A 26,443-nucleotide genomic window follows, 5' to 3' on the forward strand; every position below is an offset into this window, starting at 1 on the left:
AACTTTTCCAAACAGTCAGGTCAAAAGCAACCATTGGATCATTTCCTTCAACAGAACCCCAGAAAGCAAAACACGGAGGGCTGGTCATTGAGGAAAAAGAGGATTATTCACTTTGAGAATGTGTGAGACAACAGAGGCAAGCACAAGGGAAAGCTTTATGAAAAGAAGAGGTTTTAAAGAGGAACAGAGCTTATCCAAGAGCGGATTCAGGGTCCTGGAAGGGCACAGAAAGTGTTCTGTTGACTCCAATGGGTTTTGGATCACTCTGCAAGTGGAGAGGAAGGATGGGGCTCCAGGGAGAGGCAGGTTGTGGGGACACTGGAATGCAGCTGGGAATATGGAGGAAGCCAAGGGGAGAGAAGGGCTGGAACACAGAGGTGAAGCCGAGCGCTTTTATTCGTATTATAGAGAAAAAGAACCTGCAGGAGGGCTTGGGCTGCAGCCTGGGAGAGGGGAATGGAGGCAGGAGGAAGGCAGGTGGCTGAGCAGTGATGCAATGGAGTGTGGCTGTCTGTGCAATCCCACATCCCTCCCCTGCTCCCCGAGGAACAGGATGTGGTGTTGGGCAGAGCTGCTGAGCAGTGTTGGGGTGGATGGGGACAGCAGGACCAGGAGCAGAACCAGGAGCAAACCAGGAGCAGAACCAGGAGCAGAACCAGGAGCAGCACTAGGAGCAGAACCAGGAGCAGAACCAGGAGTAGAACCAGGAGTAGGACCAGGAGCAGAACCAGGAGCAGAACCAGGAGTAGGACCAGGAGCAGAACCAGGAGCAGAACCAGGCACAATCCTGGCCCTCAGCTGCTGAGCTCTGTCTCAGGGGTGGCTGAACGTGGAGGAGATTTCGGTTACTCCTGAAAATCCCTGTTAGGTGCTTCACTACCTTTCCAAACCTCGTGCAGCACAAACTTTGGGACAAGGCAGAAGCAGAGAAGTGATTCACACCTGGATTTGTCCTGAGCTCTGCCAAGTGTTGCCTATACAACTCTCCTTTACTTTCAATCCCGGCAGGACTTGTGCAGATCCTCAGTGTATGGGGTGAAATTCACCCTTTGCTTCTTTCTTTTAATTGCTCAGGGAACATTTGGGTTAAACCCACTGATATTCAGTTACTGGATGCTGAGACAAATTTGCCCTCCAGTTTTACCCTTTGCTTCTCTCTTTTAATTGCTCAGGGAACATTTGGGTTAAACCCACCAATATTCAATTACTGGATGCTGAGACAAATTTGCCCTCCAATTTTACCCCCCCAGGAACATGAAAACTGCTCACTTGGACTTTACCCAATTGTTTAGTGGACTCAAAAAATCCCAAGCCAGCTGAGACCTCAGGGACACCTCTGTGAGCACCTCCAGGGGAAGAAGCCAGGATCAGATTATTCCAGAATCGCTGAAGCGAGGGCAGAAACATCAAAAGCTTCTCCAGTCACTAAAGGAAATTACATCCCGTTTCCTTTCAAGTCTCCCCAAGATCTTCATCACCTCACATTCCCCTCTTCCTGCCAGCCCTGTGTTGGGATGGAACTCTCCCTTCCATCCTGCTGGAAGGCACAGCTTATTAAGAGCATTAACTCTGGAGATGGGGGGTCACACATCATTTTCACGTGCGTCATGCTGAGAGAATGAGCTGAGATCAACGCTTGGCCAGCAGCCACTTGTTTTTAAAACCAGTTGTTCACAGTTATTTCTCTTAATTATTATTTTTTTTTTTTTGCGAGGCAAGGATGCAGTCCAAGAATGCCCAGCTTATTTTTATCCATAGAACATTTAAAGCACTGAATTGTCCACCTTTAATCTCCACAGAATTTAAAAGGCACCAACCTAAATTTCATGACACAGCTCCTGTCTGATTTGGAGAAACTCAGATGAGCACCTGGGCAGGGAGATGTCCAAATCCTGCATGAATTCTTTCCCTGGAGGCTGTTTCCTAACCTGGGATGGCAACATGAGTTGAAATATTTGACTGAAGTGTCACAAACAAGCAGCTGCCAAAAATTGTTATCAATTAGCACCATCCTACACTTAATAAATGCCCAAACCCATCTGTTTGCAGCTCCCAATCTGTCTCAGAACGTCTGGAGATTGGGCAAAAATCTAAAGGAAAAGTTTGGCTGAAAAATGTTCAAAAAATCAGAACTTTTCATCAGAGAAATAGTTATTTACTACTGCTTATATGAGAAGAGTAATGGCAGTAAAATTTTCCTATGGATGTAATTCCCCTGTAGATCTATGCAGATGTATTTACTCATTTATAAATCAACATAAATGATGAATATAAAAATTATTTTGTAATGTTTATCGCTGACACTGCCATATATGAATATAAATTTATACCCAATGATCCACTCCAGTTCTCTGTACTCTGTAACCCCTATTTTAACCCATGAAAAGTTCACCTTCTCTAAAGCAGTTCCGTATTGACACTTGTAACCTGAGCAATTTTATCACTGCTTTGTTACAGCTGAGTCAATGGGGTCCTTTTCTGGCAGGGATTTTTGGGATATTATTGGACAGAGCTCACCTGGATTATTCGAATCCACTGACTCACCTGAAGCAAACATTGCTAACAGAGGTGACAGGGCAGCACAGGCTCTGCTCTGTGTTTATTCTGGCAGTGATTCACCGGGCAGATTCAGGGGGAAATACCCAGAATTAAAGCACAGCTTTGCCCCCAGCCCTGCTGACCTGTTTTACCCCAAACCTCCTGGGAACTCTCCCATTCCTTGACATTCCACTGCTTTTATTTCTGCTTTTATCAGCCAGACCATGAATAGATGGAATTAGGACCAGCCCAACCAATCCATAATTCATTGACAGCTCCAATCTCCGGATTCATTGATTTATTGATTTATTGGTGTTAATAATTTCCTTTTCCCCGTTTTTAGGGAAGCCAATCCGAAGCGGCGCTCGATCCGTGTCCCGATGTCTGGGGCATGAACCCAGCAGCAGGAACTCCTTTGCTGTAACACTCTGTGACTTGGGTGTTGTGCAACACCTTGAGCAAACACTTCCTCCTGCAGGAGCAGGAATAAAGCTGAACTCCCAGTCCCAGCCCAGAGCAGCTCCTGGCCAGGGCTGCGCTGGGATCGCCACATCCCCACCCCTGGGAGCCTCCATCACCCCAAAACATGAAAATCCTCCTCATTTCTGCTCTTCTGCTGCATCTCCTCCAACAAGGTACTGCACTTTTTCTTTTAGTCCTTTACCAGTTCTGCTATGGATAACACTGTATGAAGTTTTAATTATTAACTGGTAGATAATAGGGAGGAACAGCAAGTTGGAAATGGAGTCAGGGATATTTGGGATTTTCTATTCAAAGCAATTCTCTGCAATTCTCTAGTTAGAGCAGCATTTACTTGTTTGAAAAGTGGCCATAAATTGCCTAAAAACCCACAACTGGTTGGTTTTGTGAGCCTCTAAAGCAATACTTACCCTGCAAGTGAGAGGCCAGTTCACCCAATCACACCAATTTATCAGCATTTTGGCCATAAAATAACAGATTTCTGTATTAATTCAATTGCAATGTTACCTGATTTAAAGTACTGATCACCCTTTATTTGTCTGCATAGTACTTCAGGTTATATTCAAGGGACTCCACCTGAGCAGAACCACTTTTTTTTTTTTTTCCTCACAATTTGTTTTAATTTCTGTCCCCAGGGAATGGAATTTTTCAGGGCTTGGCCTGCACAAACATGTAAAGGATTTATAACCAAAATTAAACACATAATTAGCATTCAGGCACAAATCTATAATTTGTTTTTTTGCACAGAATATCTGAAAATATGCACACTATTAAGGTGTTATCCTTTTTACCCTGACAAAACCACAATTTCTTTGTCAACAAAATCCTCCCTAATGTGTTTTTTGGGGTTTTTTTTGCTGTTTGAGGCCCTTGGAAAAGCATACAATTATTTGTTCCTTATTGCAAGTTGTTGTACGAGGCCCAAGGAATTTCTTTCCTCCTTCAAGCTGGAGACAAAAGCCTGAAGGTAGTAAAGACAATGCACTGATTAAGAAACTCCCTGGAAAAAAGGATTAATTCCAAACAAAACCAACCAGTTTTCCTTGAAATTCTGTCTGCAGGGAAGGGATGAGTTTAGTCCTGAGCTTCCCTTTAAACCTTGCCTTAACTTGAACTCTCTGGGCTGGAGTTGCACAAAGGATGTGGAGAGATAAAACTGGGGAATCTCTGTTCCAAGAACCTGAAATATTCCTGGGATTGCTGCACTCGGACACACTTGAGGCCTGTGAAGAGAAATCTGAAAAGCAGCAGATTTTTTTGGGAAATAAACAGAATGAGTTGCTTAAAAAGCCAATAAACCACGGTTGTGAGCGGCAGGAGTAAAGTTACACGTGCTGGGTGCAAGAGCTCAGCTGACACAGGATCCCTCTGCACCATTAAACCAACAGCTTTATCAAGATACAACCAGGTTTGCTCTGCAATTAACTCTTGGAAAGGGTTGAATCAAATAAATCAGTGATAAAAGAATGGATCCGTTTGTTTTACTGCGACAATTTGCACGAGGATGTGCTCTCCTGTTCCAGAGAGAAAATTACAGTAATTGGAAGCCTCTCTCCTGGAAAAACCTGGCCCTGGGGCAGGAATTACCATGGGAGGTGCTCTGTTCCTTTGTTTTTGTGGGATTTTGTTGCCTTTCTGGGCAGCTTAGGTTTTTTTTAATAATTATTGGTTTATTTTTGAAATACAGGTCCTCAAGAATTCACCAATTCAGATGAAATTCCCTTTTGTAGGAGATTAAAGAGTCCAGGGGTATCTAAAAGCTGCTGCTGCCTTGGTGCAAACCAACACATGCCTTGCCCAAGCCTGTTTTCCCAAAACCCAGGATGAACCCCAGGGTTTACCCACCCTGCAGGGCAGGCCCCAAATTAACTTTGCTCTGCATTTGTTGAGCTTCAGAGCAGAAAACAAAAATAAATTCTTTTTATCATATTGTATATCCTTACCCAGCTCTTTTGTAGACCTTAAGAGAACACTCAAAAGGGTGTGAATAAACCTCCTGGATTCCTTGCACCTTCAAGATTTTCCTGATTTTCTTCCCTATTTCCCAATAATTCACCTGGCCATGCCCAAATGTCTCCCCCAACCTTCTGCTGTCCCTCCTTCAACCCAATTCAAGAGGTGAAAGTTGTAATTATTTATTACCACCCTCTCTTAGAGTCCTGCCACAATTATTTCTGTGCCAAAGCAGGAATCTTGCTGCAGAGTTTGCATTGTGTAAGTTTGTTTGCTGATGCAGGGGCAGTCTGGGCCTGTCTGTCACGTGCTGAGGTTTGGAGATTGCTCATTCCACAAACCCAAATCCATCCATTCATGTCACTGAAAGTGCAGAGGGAAAGGCTGCACTGGCATGGCCTGTTGGGACTTGAACTGCTCAGAGCTGGGGGAAGAAGCACAAAGGGAATTGCAAGAAATGTTTCGACCCCTGGAAGCAGCCAGGAAGGGCAAATCGTCCAAAATTCAGGATGTGAAAACCTCTGGTGTTGTGCCAGGGGATGGAGGCAAAGCAGGGGAGCCCGAGGTGCTGCAAGAAGCCAAAAGAATCACCTGGCCAGCCATGAGATTGGGTGTTTAATAAATTACAATTGTGTTTCATCAATCCCCAGGAAGCAGCAGAGGGACGTTCCCTGGAGCTGAGCAGTATGAAATCGTTTACCCACAGAAACTGCACGCGGTGCACAGGAGAAGTGTAGGAACAAGCTCAGAGGTAGGAAAGGAGATCATTTCTTGGGTGATTCTGGGAGATGGGGAAGGATTTCTGGAGCTCAAACACCCTTGGGTTTCAAGGGTAGGAAAATTTGGACAAACATTTGCTCTTCCAAAAGACAAAATGTAGAGAAGAGAGGTGGTGTTCAGTGAGGAGGAGCTGAGGTGTGCTCAGGGTTGAAGAGAATCCCTAAGGCCATCTCTGAACTTGTGTCTCTGAAAGATGTGGGGTTTGACACTACTCAGAGTTTTAATAACCTGTGGATGCTTTAATTTGGATTAAATGAAACCAATAATTAAAAGCAGCCATGGTCTGTGCAATTCCAGAGGGTGTTATGGAAGTGTCTGAACCCAGACACCCTCTCAGCTCTTTCCCAAGCACACAGGATTTGTGCTTATGGATGCAGAAATGAATTTGCAAAGTCAAATTTGCTCCTCTAAATAAAACCCCTCATACAGAGTGACCTCCTATTTTTCCTGCTCCTGTCAGAATCCTTGGTTTTGGTGAAAAGAGGAGGAAAAGAGCACGGCTGGCATTCCAATAACACCACTGGAGAGGCCAGGAGCTGCAGCAGAGCATTTTCTGACACTTAAATCTGTTTACAGAGCAAACACGATGACACGGTGAAGTATGGGATCAAAGCCAACGGAGAGGAAGTGGTGCTGCAGCTCCGAAAAAATCGGTGGGTTCAGTTCAGCTCTGCCCTTTCTCCTCACTGGGAGCCACTGCAGGGTGCTCAGGATGCCAAAACCCAGGAATTAGAGCCCTGTGGAACAGAAGTGGTTGGTAAATGCAGCATTTCAGTGGCAAGGAAGGAAAAGGGGAGAGAAAGAATCCTGTCACTGTTCTGGGAATGTGGGAGAAGTGCTTGTGATGAATCATTGCCGTGACAGAGGGACTTCCCCTCCTGCTACCTCGACTGCCCCATTTCCTTCCTAAATTGTTACATCCAATGCATATCTAATATTTTTCTGTTATTTCACGAGTTTTCTGTGGCCATGAAGAGTCTGTGGGTTATAGGATTGTAGCCTGGAGCGACAGGACAAGGGGGATGGTTTAAAACGGAGTGAGAGAAGGTTTAAACCAGAGATTAGGAAGAAATTCCTCCCTGTGAGGGTGGGGAGGGGCTGGGATGGAATTCCCAGAGGAGCTGGGGTTGCTCCTGGATCCCTGGAAGTGTCCAAGGCCAGGCTGGAGCAGCCTGGGACAGTGGAAGGTTCCCAGCCCATGGAAGTGGAAGAACTTTCAGGTCCCTTCCCACTCAAACCATTCCATGAGCCTAGGACAGACTCAATGATCTTGGAGGTGTTTTCCAACCTTAATCATTCTGTGGGTCTATATTTATATATTCCCAAATTATAGACAGATATAGAGATAGATAAATGATAAATAGAGAGACATAGAGATAGATAAATGATAAATAGACAGATATAGAGATAGATAAATGATAAATAGATAGATAGATTATAGATAGATAAATAAACTCATACAGGTATTTACCTTAGCACCACTTCTCTTGAACCTGGAGTAACCAAATATAACCTGGCATTGGCCAAATCTTCCTGGAAATTGAAAGTCTGGCTCCAGCAGAACATTAACACACGCTCCAACAAGTCTGGGTGATTGGGTGCTTTTCCAGAGGCTGTGCAAATATAGTAGTGCCATAATCAATTCATGTTAAATATAGACTGTAATTAACTGCTCTCCCCTGTTTTAATCTAATCCAAATATTTGAAGTGGGGGTAGAGAAATGGTGTTGTACTAAATTCTGTCCTTTGAAGAGAAATGAGATTGTGGCAGTGGAAGAGAGTTGCCCAAATGGGAATCACTGCAGATGTGCTGCTTTTAGGAAGATGTAAAAAGGGCCAAAAAAAAAAAATCAATATGTAATTATACATTTGTATCCAGATCTGCCAGGAGATGAGTTCATCCCAATGCAATCAGCAGACTTTAACTGCTGTATTCTTTTAGGAAGGTCTTTTTGTTTGAGTAAGGATTATGAACAAGCAGAATTCCCCTCCCTGCAGTTTCTCCGATACTAAGAATAACCTGAGTAATTGTTTGAATTCCCCACATACTCGGTGTGCTGTGTCATCACCTCATTTCTCCACGGCAACAATTTCCTTGGAATCATGAGTGCTTGGCTCCTTGCAGGGATCTCCTGGCTGGGGATTATTCTGAAACTCTTTATTCTGCTGATGGCCGACAAATAACCACAACTCCTCACATCAAGGTAACACAGGAAGGGTTTTTCCCTTTTGCTTCCACTCTTGAGGTCCACATGAGATTATTCATGGATCTGTGAAATAATGGGAGATAAGAGACAGAAAGGAAAGGTTTGAAATCCAGCTTAGGGTGAAGGGACGGGGAGGTTGGGGTTGGCCACTTGTGCTTGTTGGGAATCAGCTCCGGGGTTTGGCTTCCAGGAAGGCACCACCTCCGTGGCTGCTGAACAATTTCTGGGTCGAATTCCAGCCTTTTGTCAGGAGCCAGGGCCATCCCAAAGCTTTCAACCTCCTGACTCTGCCGGGTACACTTTGCTCCACCTGCCCAGCCCCGTGACTTGATTTCCACCCTGGTCCAAAGGAGATGCCGAGCCCGATAAAGCCCCATTTCCTCCTGGATCACGTTTCCAGCCACGCTCTGGGAGCCCAGCTGCCTCCTCTGAGCCCTGGCACATCAGTTCTGCACCTGCAGGCAAATGGGACTTGCTGCAGAAAGGATTTTTTAATTCACTGTGAGCACATCTTCCCCAAAGCTCCCACCTGAAGTTCTCCTCCAAGCTCATGAGATGTGTTTTAACAACACAATCTGAAATTCAAAGCCAAATTTTCTTTGTTAGGAGCGGTTAGGAGGGTTCTGAATGAAATAAATGTGCATAAATAACTCTGGGTTGATTATTTTTGGGTGGTTTTTTTTCCTTCTTTTTCTGATTGCTCCTATTATTTCCACGCCCTGAATGAATCCAGTGAAAAACCTGGATAAAGACAAAGTCCAACAGCCCTGCCTGTGCTGAACAGAGAATTCCTACCCTGGGGATATTGCATTGTGATCAGCAGTTTTTCCTCAAAGGATGGAGATAAATCCTCCTCTTTACCTTTCCCTTTGTGGATATCTTTTTTCTTGTAACAAAATTGGCATTTTGTGGTGGAAGACAAATAAATGATAAAATTAAACCAAAATCTACAAGAAAACAAAAAGCACAGGGAATGAAGCTTTGGTGACAGATTCTTAAGAATTCCATTCAGGAAAATGCTGTGGGTTAAATTTTCCACAAGCCCTCAGTGACTTTGAAGTCTCTTTGAACACAGAAACAGAAACCTTAAATCCTTGAGCCAATTAAGTCCCAAAACTGTTCCCCTCACCCATGTTTAATATAATACTTTAATCTAACTGAAACTAATGCATTTAATTGTTGGATAATTAAAGAGCATTTCCTTGAAATGTGGGCTCAAGGAAACCATTTGGTGTGGACTTTAATTGAGCAGAGCCCAGCAGGTGCACCTAATTTGGAGCAGGGAGTGGGAATATTCTTATTTTTCAGTGCTGTGCTTTGACCAGAGCCCAGAATTGTTGGTTTTTGTCACAATTTATATGTTGAAGGATAAAAATAATGGGTCCACAGCCAACATGGAAACGATCATAAACTTTTAAAATCCCTTTTAAACATCTCCTAATGGGAGACTTCCTCAAGTAGTGCACTTCGTTGTAATTTGGAGGTAGTTTAGTTTGTTTTCTGAAATCCCTGGATCCAAGGCAGTCCATGGACACCCCAAGCTGACCCTGGTTTTGTTTCCCACCAGGATCACTGTTACTATGGAGGCCACGTGGAGGGTGATGCTGATTCTGTGGCGAGCATCAGCACCTGCACAGGGCTGAGGTGAGAGGGGCTGCGTCCCAGGAGCACCATGTGCAGCTTCTGGGATAAATGTTACAACAGGAGAGAATCAGGATGGAAAGGAGTTTTGTGATCTTTTATTCAGGCTTTGGAAACCTCTTTCCCAAAGAAGAACAGAGGGAGAAGAGAGGAAAATAGTTACTCTTGCTTCCTTACAATATTTCAGCTTTTCAGCTCAAATCAGGATGAAAACATCTTTGAATTTCCCACTGGAATTAAATCCACTTTTCAACCACTTCTGTCAGCAAAACCCCCCCAAAATTTAAATCAAATTAATTCCTAATCCAGCTTCTCTTTGACTGTGAGCACCCAAATCTTCCAGTTGACTCACTAATTAATTAATTTCTTCTCCTTAAATGTTGCTTCTTAATTGTTGCCCGCTGCCTTAGGCTGCTGGAATATTCCGAGGGTCTATATGCTCAGGATAAATGCTCCTTTGATCCTAAACTCACATTCCAACCCATTTTTTAGTGGCTATTTTGAGACCCGTGGCCAGAAGTTCCTCATTGAGCCCCTGGGAGCCTCGGATGGGGCTGAGCACGTGGTTTATAAATACGAGGCTCTGAAACAAGAGCCCATCAAAACCTGTGGGCTGCTCAACAACTCCTGGGAACAGGACTCCAGCGACCCCATCAATGACATCTTCAAGTCCAGCAACAATCCAGAGGTAAGGACGTGGCTGGCTCATCACAAAAAGGGAATTTGTGGCCATTGGAAAACTCGAAATAGCACAAATCCCACTTGGTCTGGTGGCACCTTCACAAAGGAGCTGTTTAAATACAGGGAAGTGGCGCCAGGTCTTAAAAACCTGAATAAAATATTCCAGATTTGAGATTTCAGAGTCACTAGCTGAGTTAAACCCTTCTGCCTTTATTAACAGGTGCCCAGTGCACCTTAACACCTAAATAGCCATTAAAATCCAGTTTACCTTCATAGCTGAATAAAAATTTAAATATCCAGCCTACTTCTTATCCTTTAAACCCAAACCAGTCCTTTCTGAGTGACCTGGCCAAAGAAATCCCCTCAGTAATTAATAAACAGCTTTGAAACTGCAGAGGCTGGGATGGGAAAACCTCTTAAAAGTTATTTAAAATAAATTATTCCTTTAGATGAAAGCCTACCTGAAAGCAAGGAAGTACCTGGAGCTCTACGTCGTTGCAGACAAGGCTTTGGTGAGTTTTGGAATTATTATTTCATCTTTGATCAGCCCCACAGGAGCTTCCCAGGGTATCCCAGCTCAGATTCCCAAGAGCTACGAGGTTACTCTGAGCCTGGCTGGGAAATGGGATCTCTAAAGGGGATTTAATTTGAAATTCCAACCTGGAGATGAAAAGAATTCAGATAAGACCTTGCAGTGCTTGTCCTCTTGGAATATCCTAAATTGGAAGGGAATATCCTGAGCTGGAAGGGAATATCCTGATTTGAAGGGAATATCTTGAACTGGAAAGGAATATCCTGATTTGGAAAGGAATATCCTGAATTGGAAGGGAATGTCCTGAATTGGAGGGAATATCCTGAGCTGGAAGGGACCCACAAGGATCATTGAGCCCAACTCCTTCTCTGCACCCTACACAGAAATTCACATTTTAGAAAGGGCTGATACTGAAACCCAACATCTGATAAAATCCTGCATCAAACATAATTTTTTATATAAAGCATGAATTTTTGTACACAGCATGGCTTGCAAACCAATCTTCTGTGGGATGTTTATTTCCTGATAAATCCCCTTTTCCCTCTCCTTTTCCTGACGCGCTGCATTTGCCTTTTCAGTACAAGAAATACGATGAAGATGTTAAAAATATAAGACAAAGGATATTTGGAATAGTCAACTACATCAACACGGTGAGAGAAAACAAGTGGCAATGAAATCCAAGTGGTTTGTAATTTATTTCTATTGAAAGATATTGAAATCCAAATTATTTAATATATTTTTCTATTGGAAACCATTGAAACCCAAGTGGTTTATAAATTCTTTCTACTGTAAATATCATAAATTCCCATTATTACATGTAGGAATGAATGAAAGCTCAACTTCATGGTAATTTATTCTCCTGTTCTTTGCCTTCAGATATGAGATTTTTAATAAGAATTATTTCCATTCCTACTTTAATTATTTATACTCCCACTTCAATTATTTCTACCAATACTTTAAGATACTTTTAATCACTTGTCAAGTGAATGGTTGATTCAAAAAGAATAAATTGATTCTTGATTTCCTTGGCAAATTAAATTTCTTTTAACCCCATTTTAAAGTTGTTTGAAATGTGGTGGGAAATGAGATTTCCTGGTTTCTTTAATGAGATTTGTTTGGAATTCAGAGCTTGGAAAAGCTTTGTTGGGTCTGAAGTGGATGTTGGGGTGGAAAAATGACTGAGTACCAGGACGAGGATTTGTTTAATTTTTCTTAATTTGTAATTAATTCTCTGCTGCAGGTTTATAAAGCCATCAACACCCACGTGGCTCTGGTGGGCCTGGAGGTGTGGACAGATGGGGACAAGTGTCCCGTGAGCAGGAACGCGGGGTTCACCCTGGACGCCTTCTCCAAGTGGCGCCTGGCGGATCTGCTCAAGAGGAAACGGAACGACAACGCTCAGCTCATCACGTGGGTCCCTTCCCTTCCCTTCCCTTCCCTTCCCTTCCCTTCCCTTCCCTTCCCTTCCCTTCCCTTCCCTTCCCTTCCCTTCCCTTCCCTTCCCTTCCCTTCCCTTCCCTTCCCTTCCCTTCCCTTCCCTTCCCTTCCCTTCCCTTCCCTTCCCTTCCCTTCCCTTCCCTTCCCTTCCCTTCCCTTCCCTTCCCTTCCCTTCCCTTCCCTTCCCTTCCCTTCCCTTCCCTTCCCTTCCCTTCCCTTCCCTTCCCTTCCCTTCCCTTCCCTTCCCTTCCCTTCCCTTCCCTTCCCTTCCCTTCCCTTCCCTTCCCTTCCCTTCCCTTCCCTTCCCTTCCCTTCCCTTCCCTTCCCTTCCCTTCCCTTCCCTTCCCTTCCCTTCCCTTCCCTTCCCTTCCCTTCCCTTCCCTTCCCTTCCCTTCCCTTCCCTTCCCTTCCCTTCCCTTCCCTTCCCTTCCCTTCCCTTCCCTTCCCTTCCCTTCCCTTCCCTTCCCTTTTTATTCCTTAAAAATTGCTCACCAAACACTGTCAAGGCACTTTTTATTCCTTAAAAATCGCTCACCAAACACATTCCAGACCCTTTTTATTCCTTAAAAATTCACCAAACACATTCAAGGCACATTTTATTCCTTAAAATTTTCACCAATCAGTGGCATAAACCTGACCTGGATTTTACCCATTTCATGACCAGCTTGTACCAATTCCAGGGCAAAAAAATGAATCGAAATTCTCTCTTTTTCTTTTTCTCTGTAATGGAGCACAAACAAATTCCTGCCAGGACACAGCATCCAATCCTTCCAACAGAATCCCTGCAAATACAGGAGATGGGAACTTTTCCCTTATCTAAGACTCTTCTGGTTTTGTTCACAAAAGTTGAGTGTCCTGGGGACTGCAGTGAAATCTGACAACTTAAAGAGTCATAACATGAAGTTTACCAGTGGAATGATGAATTAAAATTCCCCAGAAATGTGGAAAATGCCAAATTCAACCAGCACTGACCTCACTTTTCTGTCTCGTGTCCAGAGGTCCTGGCTCATCCCAGCCCTTTGCTGCATTTGGATCTCTTTACTCTCCCACAGATGCTTTAAATCTGATGCACCACCACGGAATTTAAGTAAATATTCAAATGAAAAGCGCTTCAATTGTCTTTTTGATTTGCAGGGATCTTAAAATTAAATATCTGCTTAGATGTGAGGTTCCATCTGGAGCTGGATGAAGCCTCCAGCCTGGTTTGGAGAAGATCCCCGAGTTCAGAGCCCCATCCTGGGCACCCCCTTGGTCTCACTGTCCTTTGTGCTTCCTTCCAGAGGCCTGGACTTCGAGGGCACCACGATTGGACTGGCCTTCCTCAAATCCATATGCAGTGATTTATACTCTGCAGGTATTATTCAGGTCTGATTCATTTTTATTTCATTTTTTAAAAAGGCTTTTCTATGTTTTTTCACTCTGCCGGTGAAGAACCTTTGTGATTACTGTTGGGTTTAGGGCGCTTTCGGTTCTCTGGTTCATTATTAGACTGTAAAAATTCACAATCAAAGCCCTGGAAGTGTCCAAGGCCAGGCTGGACAGGGCTTGGAGCAACCTGGGATAGGGGAAAGTGTCCCTGGCCTGGAACTGGATGGGATTTAAGGTCCCCTCCAACCCAAACCATTCTGGGATTTTATTTTAAATGAAGTGCAGGGGGTAAAGAAAGCAAAGACATGATATACACACACCTCCATGGTATCTATTTTATAAATACCTTTTTTAAAAAATATATATTTCTATTTATAAATATCTTTAAATATGAAACAATAAAATATAATCCAAATAAATGCACAGATGGACCGAGCACCACGTGCCCCTCGTGAATCGCGAGGATAATTCCGCTTGAAGAAAAATTATCTTGTTTTTTTTTTGTTTTCTCTGTTGTTGCCGCTTGCTGCAAAGCACACATGGAAATAACAAACAGCTTTATTGGCTCCCAACAGGACCACAACAGGAACGAGGTGGCCGTGGCAGCCACCATGGCCCACGAGATGGGGCACAACCTGGGCATGAGCCACGACACCGAGGCGTGCTCCTGCAGCGACGACGTCTGCATCATGACCGACACTGTCAGGTGGGGCTGGGGAAAACGGGGCCAAAAATGAGTTTTGCACAAGCTGCCAGCCTCCAGGGTGGGACAGGTTATTCCAGTCAAATTAGTAAAACAAATCAGTTTTTAAAAATGGTTGAAATCCCAGGCTGTTGTCAGATATTCCCAGACAGAAACCCCACAAAAAACCCAACTCAAAACTACTTTAGTCCCTGTATATTTTAAAAAAAAATTATTTATATGTAAATATATATATATTTATATGTAATATATATATTTATATGTATGCCTTATATAAAATACATTTATTTATATGTAGTATATATATTTATATGTATGCCTTATTAAAATATATATGTATATGTATATGTATGCCTTATAAAATATATTTATATGTAAATATATATATATATTTATACATATGCCTTATTTATAGGTATATTTATTTATATGTATGCCTTTTATATGTATATTTATTTACATTTTTTATTTTTTACATTTCTTTTTTTGTTTCTTTATTTTTACATTTCTTTATTTACATTTCTTTATTTAATTTTACATTTACTTCTGCACATTTAACATTTAAAATGTTATATATACATTAAATTAACAAAATTAAATTAAATTAACATGAAATGTTAAATGTATATTTGGAAAACTGTTTACACCAAGAGCTGTGGGGACAGTCACCTGTTCCAGTTCTCTCCCAAGGGGTGTTTCTCCCCTTTGGCTGTGCCAATCCTACCATAAATCCTCCCGCTCTCCCCACACAGCTACGTGATCCCCAAGGAGTTCAGCTCCTGCAGCCTGCAGAGCTTCGAGAAGTTCATGCTGGCGGACATGCCCCGGTGCCTGAGCAACACCCCCGAGCTGAGCAGCATCATCGCCCCGGCCTCCTGCGGGAACGGCTTCCTGGAGAAGGGCGAGGAATGCGACTGCGGCACTCCGGAGGTACCTGGGGGTGAGGGAATCCTTGGGAAGGGCTTTGCCCAGCTGGACAGAGCTGCTTTCTGCCACTCCTCACCTGGGGTGGACTCAGATGTTGCTGAGAGAAATTGTGGTCGTCAAACTGCTGAGCTGGGGATGCGCTGAGTGCTGGGAAAGATGAGGGGACAGAGGAACCGAGAGTGGGACAAAGCCGCCCTGTTCTGGTTTGAAAGCAAAACCAGTGAGAGACTCCAAGTCAGAAATACAATGTATTGGGAAAAGGGACAAAAGACAAAAATACAGTCAGTGATACAAAAGGAAGACCACTGACAAAGTCAGAATACAACCCGACACCCTCTGGCCAGTGTGCTGGTAGCAAACCAAATTGGAGTGGCTGCAGTCCAAATTGGAGTGGCTGCAGTCCTCTTGGGACGGCAGATGTGGTCCTGTGTCTTCTCAGAAACCTGTGGAAAGGCTGCCTCTCTGTCTGGAAATCCCCGGATTTATCCAGGTGGGAATGCCTGGCTCCTCCCCCTGGGCGGAGCATCTCACCATGGGCTGGTGTTATTCTGAGTCACGAGGTGGGTCCTTAATCCCCTGTTAACCAGAACTGGCTCCTGGAGAGTTTATCTCTGAGCCATGGGGCAGGCATTGATGGGCCCATTAACAGGAGATAAGGAAAACTGCCCAGAGGCAAATCCTACTGGGATGGTGATAGGAAACATCTTGGTGCTTCAATCTGGACATGTCCCCAGAGCGCAGCACAAACCCCGAGCTCCCTGCACAGCTTCCACCTCCAAACCCAGCCATTTTAGGGAAGATGCTCCCCAATAAAGCCAGGACTTCCCAGACTTCCATCCCAGCCAGGACTTGGTGTCCCTGTGCCCAGCTCTGACCAGTGCTTCTGTCGCAGGAGTGCACCAACGAGTGCTGCGACGCCGAGAGCTGCAAGCTGAGCTCGGGAGCTGCCTGTGCACACGGGGACTGCTGTGAGAACTGCCAGGTGAGACCCCTTCCCTTGCTGTGAGAACTGCCAGGTGAGACCCCTTCCCTTGCTGTGAGAGCTGCCAGGTGAGACCCTTCCCATCTCCAGCTCCTCATCCCTCTGGGATCAAGCAGGACCTCACCTTCCACCAGAACGGATCCTCTGTGTGTAACAGCACTGACAATGGAATAGTGGAATGGAACTGTCATGGAATCCTGGAATGTCCTGGGCTGGAAGGGACCCCTGGGATCACTGATCCAACCCCAGGCCCTGCCCAGACACCCTAAAATCCAACCCAGTGCATCCCTGGAGTGCTGTCCAAACTCTCCTGGAGCTCTGGCAGCCTCGGGGCTGTGCCCATTCCCTGGGGAGCCTGGGCAGTGCCAGCAGGCTCTGGGGGAAGATCCTTTCCCAAAATCCAGCCTTTCCCTGATCTCCAGCCTGATCCTCCCTGGCAGAGCTCCAGCCATTCCCTCAGGTCCTGTCACTGCCCACCAGCCCATCCCAAACCCCCACCATCAACTCCCTCATGTTCCACCACCCTGGAGGAATGAGCCCTTTGGTTGGCCGTGTTCTCCTGGCAATAAAAGCTGTGGCACAAGAGGCAAACCCTGCGAGCTGACACGTGGGACACGAAGTGAGATACAAATCCTGCTCCTCGCAGGGCCTGTGCAGGGAGGAGATTTCCCAGCCTGTTTCCAGCCCTCAGCTGGGTGTTTTTGGGCAGTGTGGAGGAGCTGGGTGCTGAGTGTGGCGTTTTCTCCCTCCCTCAGTACAAGAAGTCGGGCTGGGTGTGCCGGGCGGTGAAACACGAGTGTGACCTGGCTGAGATGTGCACGGGGCACTCCTCCAGCTGCCCCGAGGATCGATTCCGGGTCAACGGGCACCCCTGCAACTCTGGAGAGGGATATTGCTACATGGGCACCTGTCCCACCCGCGACAGCCAGTGCAAAGCTGCCTTTGGGCCACGTGAGTACTCCATGCCACCCGAAAAATCAGCTTGTCTTGGGCACAGGATAGCCAGGGAAGGGAATTCTGCATCCCCAAATCCTCAGATCCATCGTAGCTCAGGAAAAGCCCATCCACAAAAATAAACTCCGGCTTGTAGCATAATTAATGATGATTTTTCTGTTTCCCACTGTCAGTGGTTGCAGCTCGTGAGCTGGTTCTCAGGGCATGGGGTGCTTCCAGAGAAATGGGAAGTGGGCAGCACATTCCTCTTTTGCAGAACATGTCTGAGGTGGCTGGAACGGAGCTGGGGAAGTGGTTTTGGCCAGATAAGAAGAGGAAATGTCTGTTCTTCAGACATTAACAGACAAATCTGTCCTTAACATGTCCTTAACAGCCAAATCTGGCACATCTGGTGCTTCTGAGAGCAGCATTTCATAGAGCTGGGGTGTGCTTTGGGCTGAAAGGGGACTTAAATCCCATCCAGTGCCACCAACTGCCAGGACAGGGACACCTCCCGCTGTCCCTGGCTGTTCCAGCCTGGTCTGGGGCACTGCCAGGGATCCAGGGGCAGCCACAGCCCCTCTGGGAATTCCATCCCAGCCCCTCCCCATCCTCCCAGCCAGGAATTCCTTCCCAAAATCCCAGCCCTGCCCTCTGGCAGTGGGAATCCATCCCTTGTCCCAAGTCCCTCTCCCTGCTGAAAACGCATCCCACACAAAGCAGACGCTGAAATTTCAGGGAGTGTCACATCAGGGGTTTTAAACTTTTCCATTTGGGAAAAATCCAGGCTGGACATGGAGAAAGGTGCCTGAAAGTCCTTAAGGAAGGACTTTCCTTCCAATATCTCACCCAAATCTCCCCTTTCCCAGTTGGAGCCATTCCCTGTCTCCTGTCCCTCCATCCCTCATCCCCAGTCCCTCTCCAGCTTTCCTGGAGCCCCTTCAGGCCCTGGAAGGGCTCTGAGCTCTCCCTGGAGCTTTCCCTTCTCCAGGCTGAAGTCCCAGAAAGTCATTTATGCCCATGGGCTGGGAAAGGCCATTCCCTAAGCAAAGGAAGGAGCTGGAATATTCCCAGTTCTGCCAGGCAGAGATCCCAAACTCATCCCGCTGTTTTCCCCTGCAGAGGCCACCGACGGCCCAGCCTCCTGCTACCACATGAACGAGAGGGGGGCGTATTTCGGATACTGCAGGAAGGAGCAGGGCACCCACCTCCCGTGCAAGAAAAAGTAAGCACTGGGGTGTGGGATGTGCTGGGATTTGGGGACAGAGGCCATTCCTACTCTAGTCAGGAGGCAGAAGCCAGGAACACCCTGTTGTAGTGGCACAGCCCTGTGTTCCTTCTGGTTCTGTCTGGAAAGTGTGGGAAATAATTCTGAGAAAAGTGGATTTAAATCATGAGGTGAGAGAGCAAAGGCGTGCACAGGGATCAGTGTGGGGCTGCTGGGGAGAACAAGTGTGAGGGCGTGCAGGGAACTCCAGGGATTTTGGGATGGGGAATTTGAACCTCGGAAGTGAAGGAATATCAGTTAAATGCTCATTTCTGTGAATGAATTGGTGCTCCCTGCTGAGCTCAGCAGGATTTAAGAAGCTGCCACCTGCTCAAACCAAGCTGCCCACACCAGCATTCCCCACTGCAGCCATTTCCTTGGAATTCAGGCTGCAGGAGAGGCCAGCTCAGAGGGGTTTGCTGGGCCGTGTCTTTGGGAACAGCTCCTGTTCTCCTTGCAGGGACAAGATGTGTGGAAAGCTGTACTGCTCCGGAGGGAGGGAGATGCCTCGGGATGGGAGCCTGCTGTCCTTCAATTCCTGCAAAGGCAGCTTCCCCAGGGGCGGAGAGGAGGACCCAGGGATGATCCTGGATGGAACCAAGTGTGGCAATGGGATGGTGAGTGGAGAATAACTTTTTCTTCCCCCTCTTTCAGTCTTGCTTATATAATTCTGTCTTGTACAAGGAAAAATTTTAAACAGGGAGGACTGAGTGGACCCCGAACTTCTGCTGATCTTTTTCCCAACTTTTATCCCAACTCAGCAGCAAGGCAAATAGGAATTGGCAGCGTTCCCATTTCCTTAGCCTTGGCTGCTGCCTTATTCCCGTTACTGACACACAGCTTTGTGTGAGGGGTTGGGAGATCATTAATGTGTTATTGCATTTAATTATTGTGTTTAATTATTCCCATAATGGATGCCCCTCATCACTGGGTGCTGTTTCCAGTCACTTCCCTGAATATTCCTACCTGGAAGGGAGGGATGAGGGATTGCGTGGGAAGCAGGGATGGCTGCACATCTCTGTCACTCCCCTTTCTACAAAATACCCAAAAGGAAAATTAACCCCTCGTCTCCCACTCCTAAAGGGGGTCTGAGGGATTTCCAGAGCTCTTCTCCATCCCCTCACAGGATAAAGTGCAAACTCTGCCTGTCCTGGAAGCTCCAAATCCATGTGGTTTGCTCTCATTTCAGGTGTGCAGCCATGGGGAGTGTGTCCACGCTGAGGAGGTCTTCAGATCCACCAACTGCTCTGCCAAGTGCTCTGGCCATGCTGTAAGACACCAGCATTTGATGATATCCACTTTAAAACCCCAAGAAAATGATGCAGATCAGCCTCAGACCTCTTTGCTGACAGTGTTTAAGCCATTGATACGAGTCTGTCAAATCTGGGGAGTCAAAAACTTTAAATTTTTTTAGGAGAACACATCTCACCTGATGTGACATCAATATTTTTGCCCAGGAGATGGACACAGCCCCTGTGCCTGACCTGGCCCCTGAGGCATGGTATCCAGCTCTTCTCTTTTATGTTATTTTGATTTGGAGAAGAGAATTTTGCTCATATTTGACCATTCAGAGACCTACAGATAAGTAGATGAAGTCTGTAGTGAAGCTTTCACTGCAGAAGTAAAAGGTGCATGACATCAGGACTGTACTTTAACACCAAAACACTCCTTGTTTTGCTAAATTTTAGCCCAAATAGACGGAGAGGTTGAAAAAACTTCCCAGCATCCTCACCCAGAAACTTTCTGAGCTCCCAAACTCGCTGGTGTCCCCAGCTGAGGGTGTCCCCACTCTGTGTCCCCCAGGTGTGTGACCACGAGCTGCAGTGCCAGTGTGAGGAGGGGTGGGCACCCCCGAACTGCGACAGCTCCTCAGCCCTCACCAGTAAGTGCCACACCCTGAATCTCTCCTTTCCTGGCTGGAAGGGATGCCTGAGGATTTCAGCTTTTCTGTTTTCCATCTATCTGTAATCCTGCAGTTCTGTAGTGCAGAACTCCAAACTCCACACTCAGCGTCAGCTGCTGCTGCCCCATCTTGGGCAGACACAACAATTCCTCTTCAGGCTGGGAACCAAGGACACCTCACTGCCTCAGGGCCCAAAATGGAAACAAAAGTGGGGTGGGCAGCAAATTTGGGGTCAATAACTTCATGAGCTGATGTTTAAGAACTGTTTTTCTCCCTGCTCTCAGTGATCCCTGATGTTTAAGAACTGTTTTTCTCCCTGCTCTCAGTGATCCCTGATGTTTAAGAACTGTTTTTCTCCCTGCCCTCAGTAATCCCTGATGTTTAACAACTGTTTCTCTCCCTGCTCTCAGTTATTCCTGATGTTTAAGAACCGTTTCTGTCCCTGCCCTCAGTGATCCCTGATGTTTAAGAACTGTTTTTCTCCCTGCCCTCAGTGATTCCTGATGTTTAAGAACTGTTTCTGTCCCTGCCAGGCATTGCTGTGGCTGCCGGGGTGCTGGCTGTCCTGGCTGTCACTGCAGTTGCAGCTGTGCTGCTCACCCACTTCCGAGGCTTCCACAAGAGGTAAATCCTTCCCACATCCACCTAAAACCCACAAACCAAAGCCACAAAACCCCTGCAGAGGTTGCAGTGGGGGTGGGGGGAATTTGACTCTGGAAAGGAAGGAAGATGGTCCATGAGATCTGTGGAGGTGCTTCAGAAATCCCATGGTTGGGAGGGGATGGAAGAGTGGAAATGGAGCTTTTGATAAATCCTAAATAATCCCAAATGAATAGAGGGAAGAAAGAAATCAAGGACATGGGAACAAAACACCAGCAGGAGTAAGGCAGGGCTTCAGCTGTGAGGTTTTTTCCTTCAGTTAACTAAAATTGAGCATGATTTGAAATCCTTGACAGCCACCAGACCAGGAGGGGACCTGGAGCCACCAACCAGGTCTTTGTGGATCAGGAGCAGAGCTGCAGGGAACAGCCTGTGCTGGTGCCACCTGCCCAGAAGGTGAGAGCAGGGACAGCTGGGACTGTCCCCAGGGCTCAAACCATCGGCCCGAGGGACTGCACTGCCACGGGATTCCCAAAATGCTGAGGGGACAGCACTGAAGATTCCAAGATAAGATTCCCAAAGTGCTGAGGAGAGGAACAGTGGTGGGAATCCCAGCTCAAGATTCCCAAAGTGCTGAGGGGAAAGTGCTGGGAATCCCAACACAAGATTCCCAAAACACTGAGGAGAGGAATCCCAACACGAGATTCCCAAAATGCTGAGGGGAGGAACAGTTCTGGGAATCCCAGCTCGAGATTCCCAAAACACTGAGGTGAGGAATCCCAACATGAGATTCCCAAAATGCTGAGGGGAGCAATCCCAGCACTAGATTCCCAAAACGCTGAGGGGACAGTGCTGGGAGATAACCAGGAGATAATGCAGGAGATAACCAGGAGACAATGCAGGAGATAACACAGGAGATAACCAGGAGATAACCAGGAGGTAACACAGGAGGTAACCAGGAGATAACCAAGAGATAACGCAGGAGATAACGCAGGAGATAACCAGGAGATAACCAGGAGATAACCAGGAGATAACCAGGAGGTAACCAGCAGGTAACCAGGAGGTAACCAGGAGATAACCAGGAGGTAACCAGGAGATAACCAGGAGATAACCAGGAGATAACACAGGAGATAATGCAGGCAATAACCAGGTTACCAGGAGGCAACCAGGAGATAACCAGGAGGTAACGCAGGAGATAACCAGGAGGTAACCAGGAGGTAACCAGGAGATAACCAGGAGATAACACAGGAGATAATGCAGGCAATAACCAGGAGGTAACCAGGAGATAACCAGGAGGCAACCAGGAGATAACCAGGAGGTAACACAGGAGATAACCAGGAGATAACCAGGAGATAACACAGGAGATAACGCAGGAGATAACCAGGAGATAACCAGGAGATAACCAGGAGGTAATGCAGGAGATAACCAGGAGATAATGCAGGATATAACCAGGAGATAACCTGGAGGTAACCAGGAGATAAACTGGAGGTAACCAGGAGATAACCAGGAGGTAATACAGGAGACAACCAGGAGGTAACACAGGAGGTAACCAGGAGATAACCAGGAGGTAACCAGGAGATAATCAGGAGATAACCAGGAGGTAACCAGGAGGTAACCAGGAGATAACCAGGAGATAACCAGGAGATAACCAGGAGATAACCAGGAGGTAACCAGGAGATAACCAGGAGATAACCAGGAGATAATGCAGGAGATAACGCAGGAGATAACCAGGAGATAACCTGGAGATAATGCAGGAGATAACCAGGAGATAACCAGGAGGTAACCAGGAGATAACGCAGGAGGTAACCAGGAGGTAACACAGGAGGTAACCAGGAGATAATCAGGAGATAATCAGGAGATAACCAGGAGGTAACCAGGAGGTAACCAGGAGATAACCAGGAGATAACCAGGAGATAACCAGGAGGTTATACAGGAGATAACCAGGAGGTAACCAGGAGATAACACAGGAGATAACGCAGGAGATAACCAGGAGATAACCAGGAGGTAACCAGGAGATAACACAGGAGATAACGCAGGAGATAACAAGGAGATAACCAGGAGGTAGCCAGGAGATAACCAGGAGATAACCAGGAGGTAACCAGGAGATAACCAGGAGGTAACCAGGAGGTGAGATAAGGGCTCAGCCCATTTGTGACCGTTCCCTTTGCAGGTAATCGATAAGAAAGTTCCTCCCGTGCCTCCTCCTCAGGAGAACAAACCCCAGCGTCAGAATGTGAGTATTTCTGGGAATATCCTGCTTCCCTGCTGGATCTGGGAACACCACAGAGCTTTCCTAGAGACCCCTGGGGACACCACAAAGCTTTCCTAGAGACCCCTGGGGACAGCCTGATCCCACAGGGACATCCCTGAGCTCCAGAGGTTTCCTCAGACAGCATCCCGGCACCCTCCCAGCCCCTAAAAGCACTTTTATACCCAGCTCCAGCCTGCACATTCCCAAGGAACACGTGGCTGCACACACAGGGTTAAAGTGGTTTATATTCTGTTTTTTTCCAGCCTGCCCTGAGGCCCAAAGGTCCCCCACCTCCAGTTCCTGCCACCAAACCCGTTCCTGCCACCAAACCCGTTCCTGCCACCAAACCCGTTCCTGCCACCAAACCCGGCTCTTCCCACCTGGAGGAGAAGTTTGTGAGTACAACCCTGCAGATTCTCACATCCCTATCAGATTCCAATTAATATTTGCAGTTTCTGACTGTGATTTAAAGTGAAAATTTAACATCACAGCTATTCAAAGCACAGATTTTTAGGGTAGGAGTAATCTTTTTGGCCATGTAATCCTAAACTACAAAAATATCCCTCATCAGGCAGGGAGTCCTCCAAGGCATCAGAAGCACCATTCAGTAGCTGGAGTTTTAAACCAAGAGGGATTTCAGGTGTAAACACAATTTAAATGATGAGAAACTTTGCTACTGCAGGTGCCTGTGAGGGTCCTTGCATGGCAGAGATGTGGTGGGTCTCACATTTGTAAGAACTCAGAGGAATTTCTATTTCTCATTAATAAACTCAAACCATCCTAATTAAAAGGAAATACTTGCCTCAAATGTTCACCATCTCAACATCTGAGGCCCCTGCTATGAGGGTGTAAAATCCATCTTCACTCTAGTGACACAACAGCAGGGTGCTGCCTGCACGAACACAGGGTCAGGACAATCTAAAATGTAAAATATAAAGTATAAAATATAAAATATCCCCATGTATCGATTATAAACCACATTTAAATCCCACTGTGTGAGTTGGATATCGATATTTAAATCTTGGGAATAGCTCAGTGTGCTCTGAAACAGAGCTGGCCCCCTTGTATTTGTATTTTGTTGCCCCCTTGCCCACGGACAGATGGGAATTCCTGGATTTCGCAGCAGGAAAATGCTGCAGGATGAGGGTGCCTGGAGCTGGGGAGGTTCTGCAGCTGCTCAGATGACCCCAGTGACATTTAAACCCTGCTTTGTTCCAGGCTCCAGAGAGAAAAGCTCCTCCTGTGCCCGTGCTCAAAGGCAAACCCCCACCTCCACCCCAGGTAACTCAGGTGGCAATAACAATTCCCTGGGGATGGAATTCCTTGAAAGTGCTGGGATTTAACTGCTCCTTTTCCATGCAGGCTTTAAAGCCCCCGATGAATCCCAGAGTCTGAGGCTTCCCAAGCAGAGCTGGGTGGGACACCTGAAGTTTCCAGGGACAATTTATCCCTCGATTCCTCCACTTTTGGCAAAGGTATCCTGGACCATCTCCCTCTCCTCCTTAAGAACTGACTGAGAGCTGCTTGGAAATATCTGGGATTTCAGGCAGTGAGGAGCTGCTGGCCGAGGGAAGCAGAGCAGAGTCACCACTTGCACCGAGGTGTAAACTGGGAGCAAGTTACAAAAGCTGCTGAGCACCCCCAGCACTGAGGGACGAGGCTGCTCCTCCTCTTCTCCTCTGGGACCAGAGCAGGGAAAGTCTGGCTGCTGCAGGTTTGGGAATTGCAAATTTTATTATTATTTTTTTTTTTGCTCCAGTTCTGGATCTTTTCCAGCCCTCTCTGCCCTCAGCAATACAAAGATTTTTTCCTTCATGTGCAAGTCGTGGAGAAAAGCAAACCTTTCCTGCCCTGGGAGAGAAGTTGTGTCCTCAGGGTCTGAGCTGGACATGGAATAAATAACGAGACACACTGGGAATGGCTCTGGGAAGATCTTTTGCACTGGATTCTCTCCACAGTCCTTAAATTCCCTGTTGAGGATGCCATTCCCTGCAAAACATGGATGTGATGGAATTTCTGTCCTTCCTTTGAGGTTGTGTTGGATGAGGATGGATGTTTCTGGAAGAGCAAAGCTTCCTTCCTCTTTGGATAATTGCTGCTTCATTTGAGCCAGGAACAGATTGGAATCTCCACCTGGGTTTGACTGGGGTGTAAAAATCCAGAAGTTATTTTTTATGAGCTGTAATTAATGTATTTACAAAGATTTCTGTATTAAAGTTCCGTCTGAACAGGAAGTAATAGTTGTGTTCTTTAAAAGCCATCTTGAAGCACAGGAAAAACAAGGTGAAGTGGGGTCATTTCTGACATTGCCAGAGCCCTAAAACTCCCAATTTGCAGCAAAAAGATCATTCCCGGTGTTGTCAGCCCTGCCAAGTCAGCCAGGAAAGCTGAATTCCATTTATAATGAGGCTTGACAGGATATTCCAACACAGCTTTTCTGCCACCTTCAAATCTATTTCTTCCTGATTTCCAACCTTTGGGAGCATGCCAGAATTTTCCAAGGGTAGTGAGATTTGAAGCAAATCTAGAGAATTGGTTTTTTTCTTCATTATCTTCTGAGGTTCAGCTCCAAACCAGGAGCCTGGGCTGCCTTCTGCAAAAAAACCATGTCCAGACCTGCTCATACCTGAGCTCCTCCATTCCCAGCCCCGAGCAGAGGGTGAGCCCTGGACTGAGATCAAAAATCCTCCTTCAGAGTGACCGGGAGTAGAAACTTCCGGAAAATATTCTACTTTTCTCTATAATTTATATATAATTTTATATTTGATTTATTCCCACCCGGAGCAGGTGATGATTTCCAGCCCCTCCTGCCACAGGACACTCAGGTTACTCCGTGTGTAGCTACAACCTCTGGTTGTGTTGTACAAACGTGACATCTGCTGCTCAAAAGCCTCCACTGCAGGAGGAAACGATCCCCAAATTACCTGAAATTTGCTGTGCAGGAGCCGTGGGCTGCACCTTTCCCTGCTCCCAGCCCCCAGAAAGCAGTTTTTGACTGCTTTCTTTATTCATGACTGCTTTTCTTTATTTATTTATGACATTTATTGCTAGTTTTTTTTGGTATGAGTGAATATTCCACTCCTCCTTCTCCTTCACTCCACGGGAAAACAAAAATGTCTTTTTTCCTGTTTCTTTTCAAGCTCTGAATTCACAGAATCGCAGAATGCTGGAACGGTTTGGGTTGGAAGGGACCTGAAGGATTATCCAGCTCCAACCCCAACACCTCCCTCTGTCCCAGGATGCTCCAAGATCTTTCCAAG

The 26,443-nt window shown here is 46.2% G+C and overlaps 1 protein-coding gene across 5 annotated transcripts in view; it reads left to right on the top strand.

Annotated features, from left to right (window-relative positions):
• Positions 1 to 25,417, top strand: part of LOC100222168 (zinc metalloproteinase-disintegrin-like NaMP) — a 30,142-nt gene extending 4,725 nt beyond the window's left edge. Inside the window, exons 2-26 of one of the 5 annotated variants that reach the window (XR_012051741.1) lie at positions 2,882 to 3,173; positions 5,622 to 5,722; positions 6,328 to 6,404; positions 7,877 to 7,955; positions 9,526 to 9,602; positions 10,092 to 10,287; positions 10,730 to 10,792; positions 11,391 to 11,462; positions 12,053 to 12,222; positions 13,530 to 13,614; positions 14,193 to 14,323; positions 15,073 to 15,250; positions 16,140 to 16,229; positions 16,985 to 17,180; positions 18,285 to 18,387; positions 18,890 to 19,046; positions 19,619 to 19,699; positions 20,233 to 20,311; positions 20,866 to 20,956; positions 21,289 to 21,388; positions 23,103 to 23,165; positions 23,447 to 23,578; positions 24,402 to 24,464; positions 24,546 to 24,658; positions 24,943 to 25,417. Coding sequence is in view for 4 of the 5 variants with exons in the window: in XM_072917722.1 (XP_072773823.1) it covers positions 3,125 to 3,173; positions 5,622 to 5,722; positions 6,328 to 6,404; positions 7,877 to 7,955; positions 9,526 to 9,602; positions 10,092 to 10,287; positions 10,730 to 10,792; positions 11,391 to 11,462; positions 12,053 to 12,222; positions 13,530 to 13,614; positions 14,193 to 14,323; positions 15,073 to 15,250; positions 16,140 to 16,229; positions 16,985 to 17,180; positions 18,285 to 18,387; positions 18,890 to 19,046; positions 19,619 to 19,699; positions 20,233 to 20,311; positions 20,866 to 20,956; positions 21,289 to 21,388; positions 23,103 to 23,165; positions 23,447 to 23,578; positions 24,402 to 24,464; positions 24,546 to 24,578 (2,466 nt within the window). In the remaining variant the exon portion in view is untranslated. Of the gene's footprint in view, positions 1 to 2,881; positions 3,174 to 5,621; positions 5,723 to 6,327; positions 6,405 to 7,876; positions 7,956 to 9,525; positions 9,603 to 10,091; positions 10,288 to 10,729; positions 10,793 to 11,390; positions 11,463 to 12,052; positions 12,223 to 13,529; positions 13,615 to 14,192; positions 14,324 to 15,072; positions 15,251 to 16,139; positions 16,230 to 16,984; positions 17,181 to 18,284; positions 18,388 to 18,889; positions 19,047 to 19,618; positions 19,700 to 20,232; positions 20,312 to 20,865; positions 20,957 to 21,288; positions 21,389 to 23,102; positions 23,166 to 23,446; positions 23,579 to 24,401; positions 24,465 to 24,545 lie in introns of all 5 variants that reach the window. The other 4 variants (XM_072917724.1, XM_072917723.1, XM_072917725.1 and 1 more) reach the window with 4 other exon arrangements.
• The last annotated feature ends 1,026 nt before the right edge of the window (positions 25,418 to 26,443 follow it).

The sequence above is a fragment of the Taeniopygia guttata genome, chromosome 22 (assembly GCF_048771995.1).
Source record: "Taeniopygia guttata chromosome 22, bTaeGut7.mat, whole genome shotgun sequence".
Lineage (NCBI taxonomy): Eukaryota > Metazoa > Chordata > Aves > Passeriformes > Estrildidae > Taeniopygia > Taeniopygia guttata.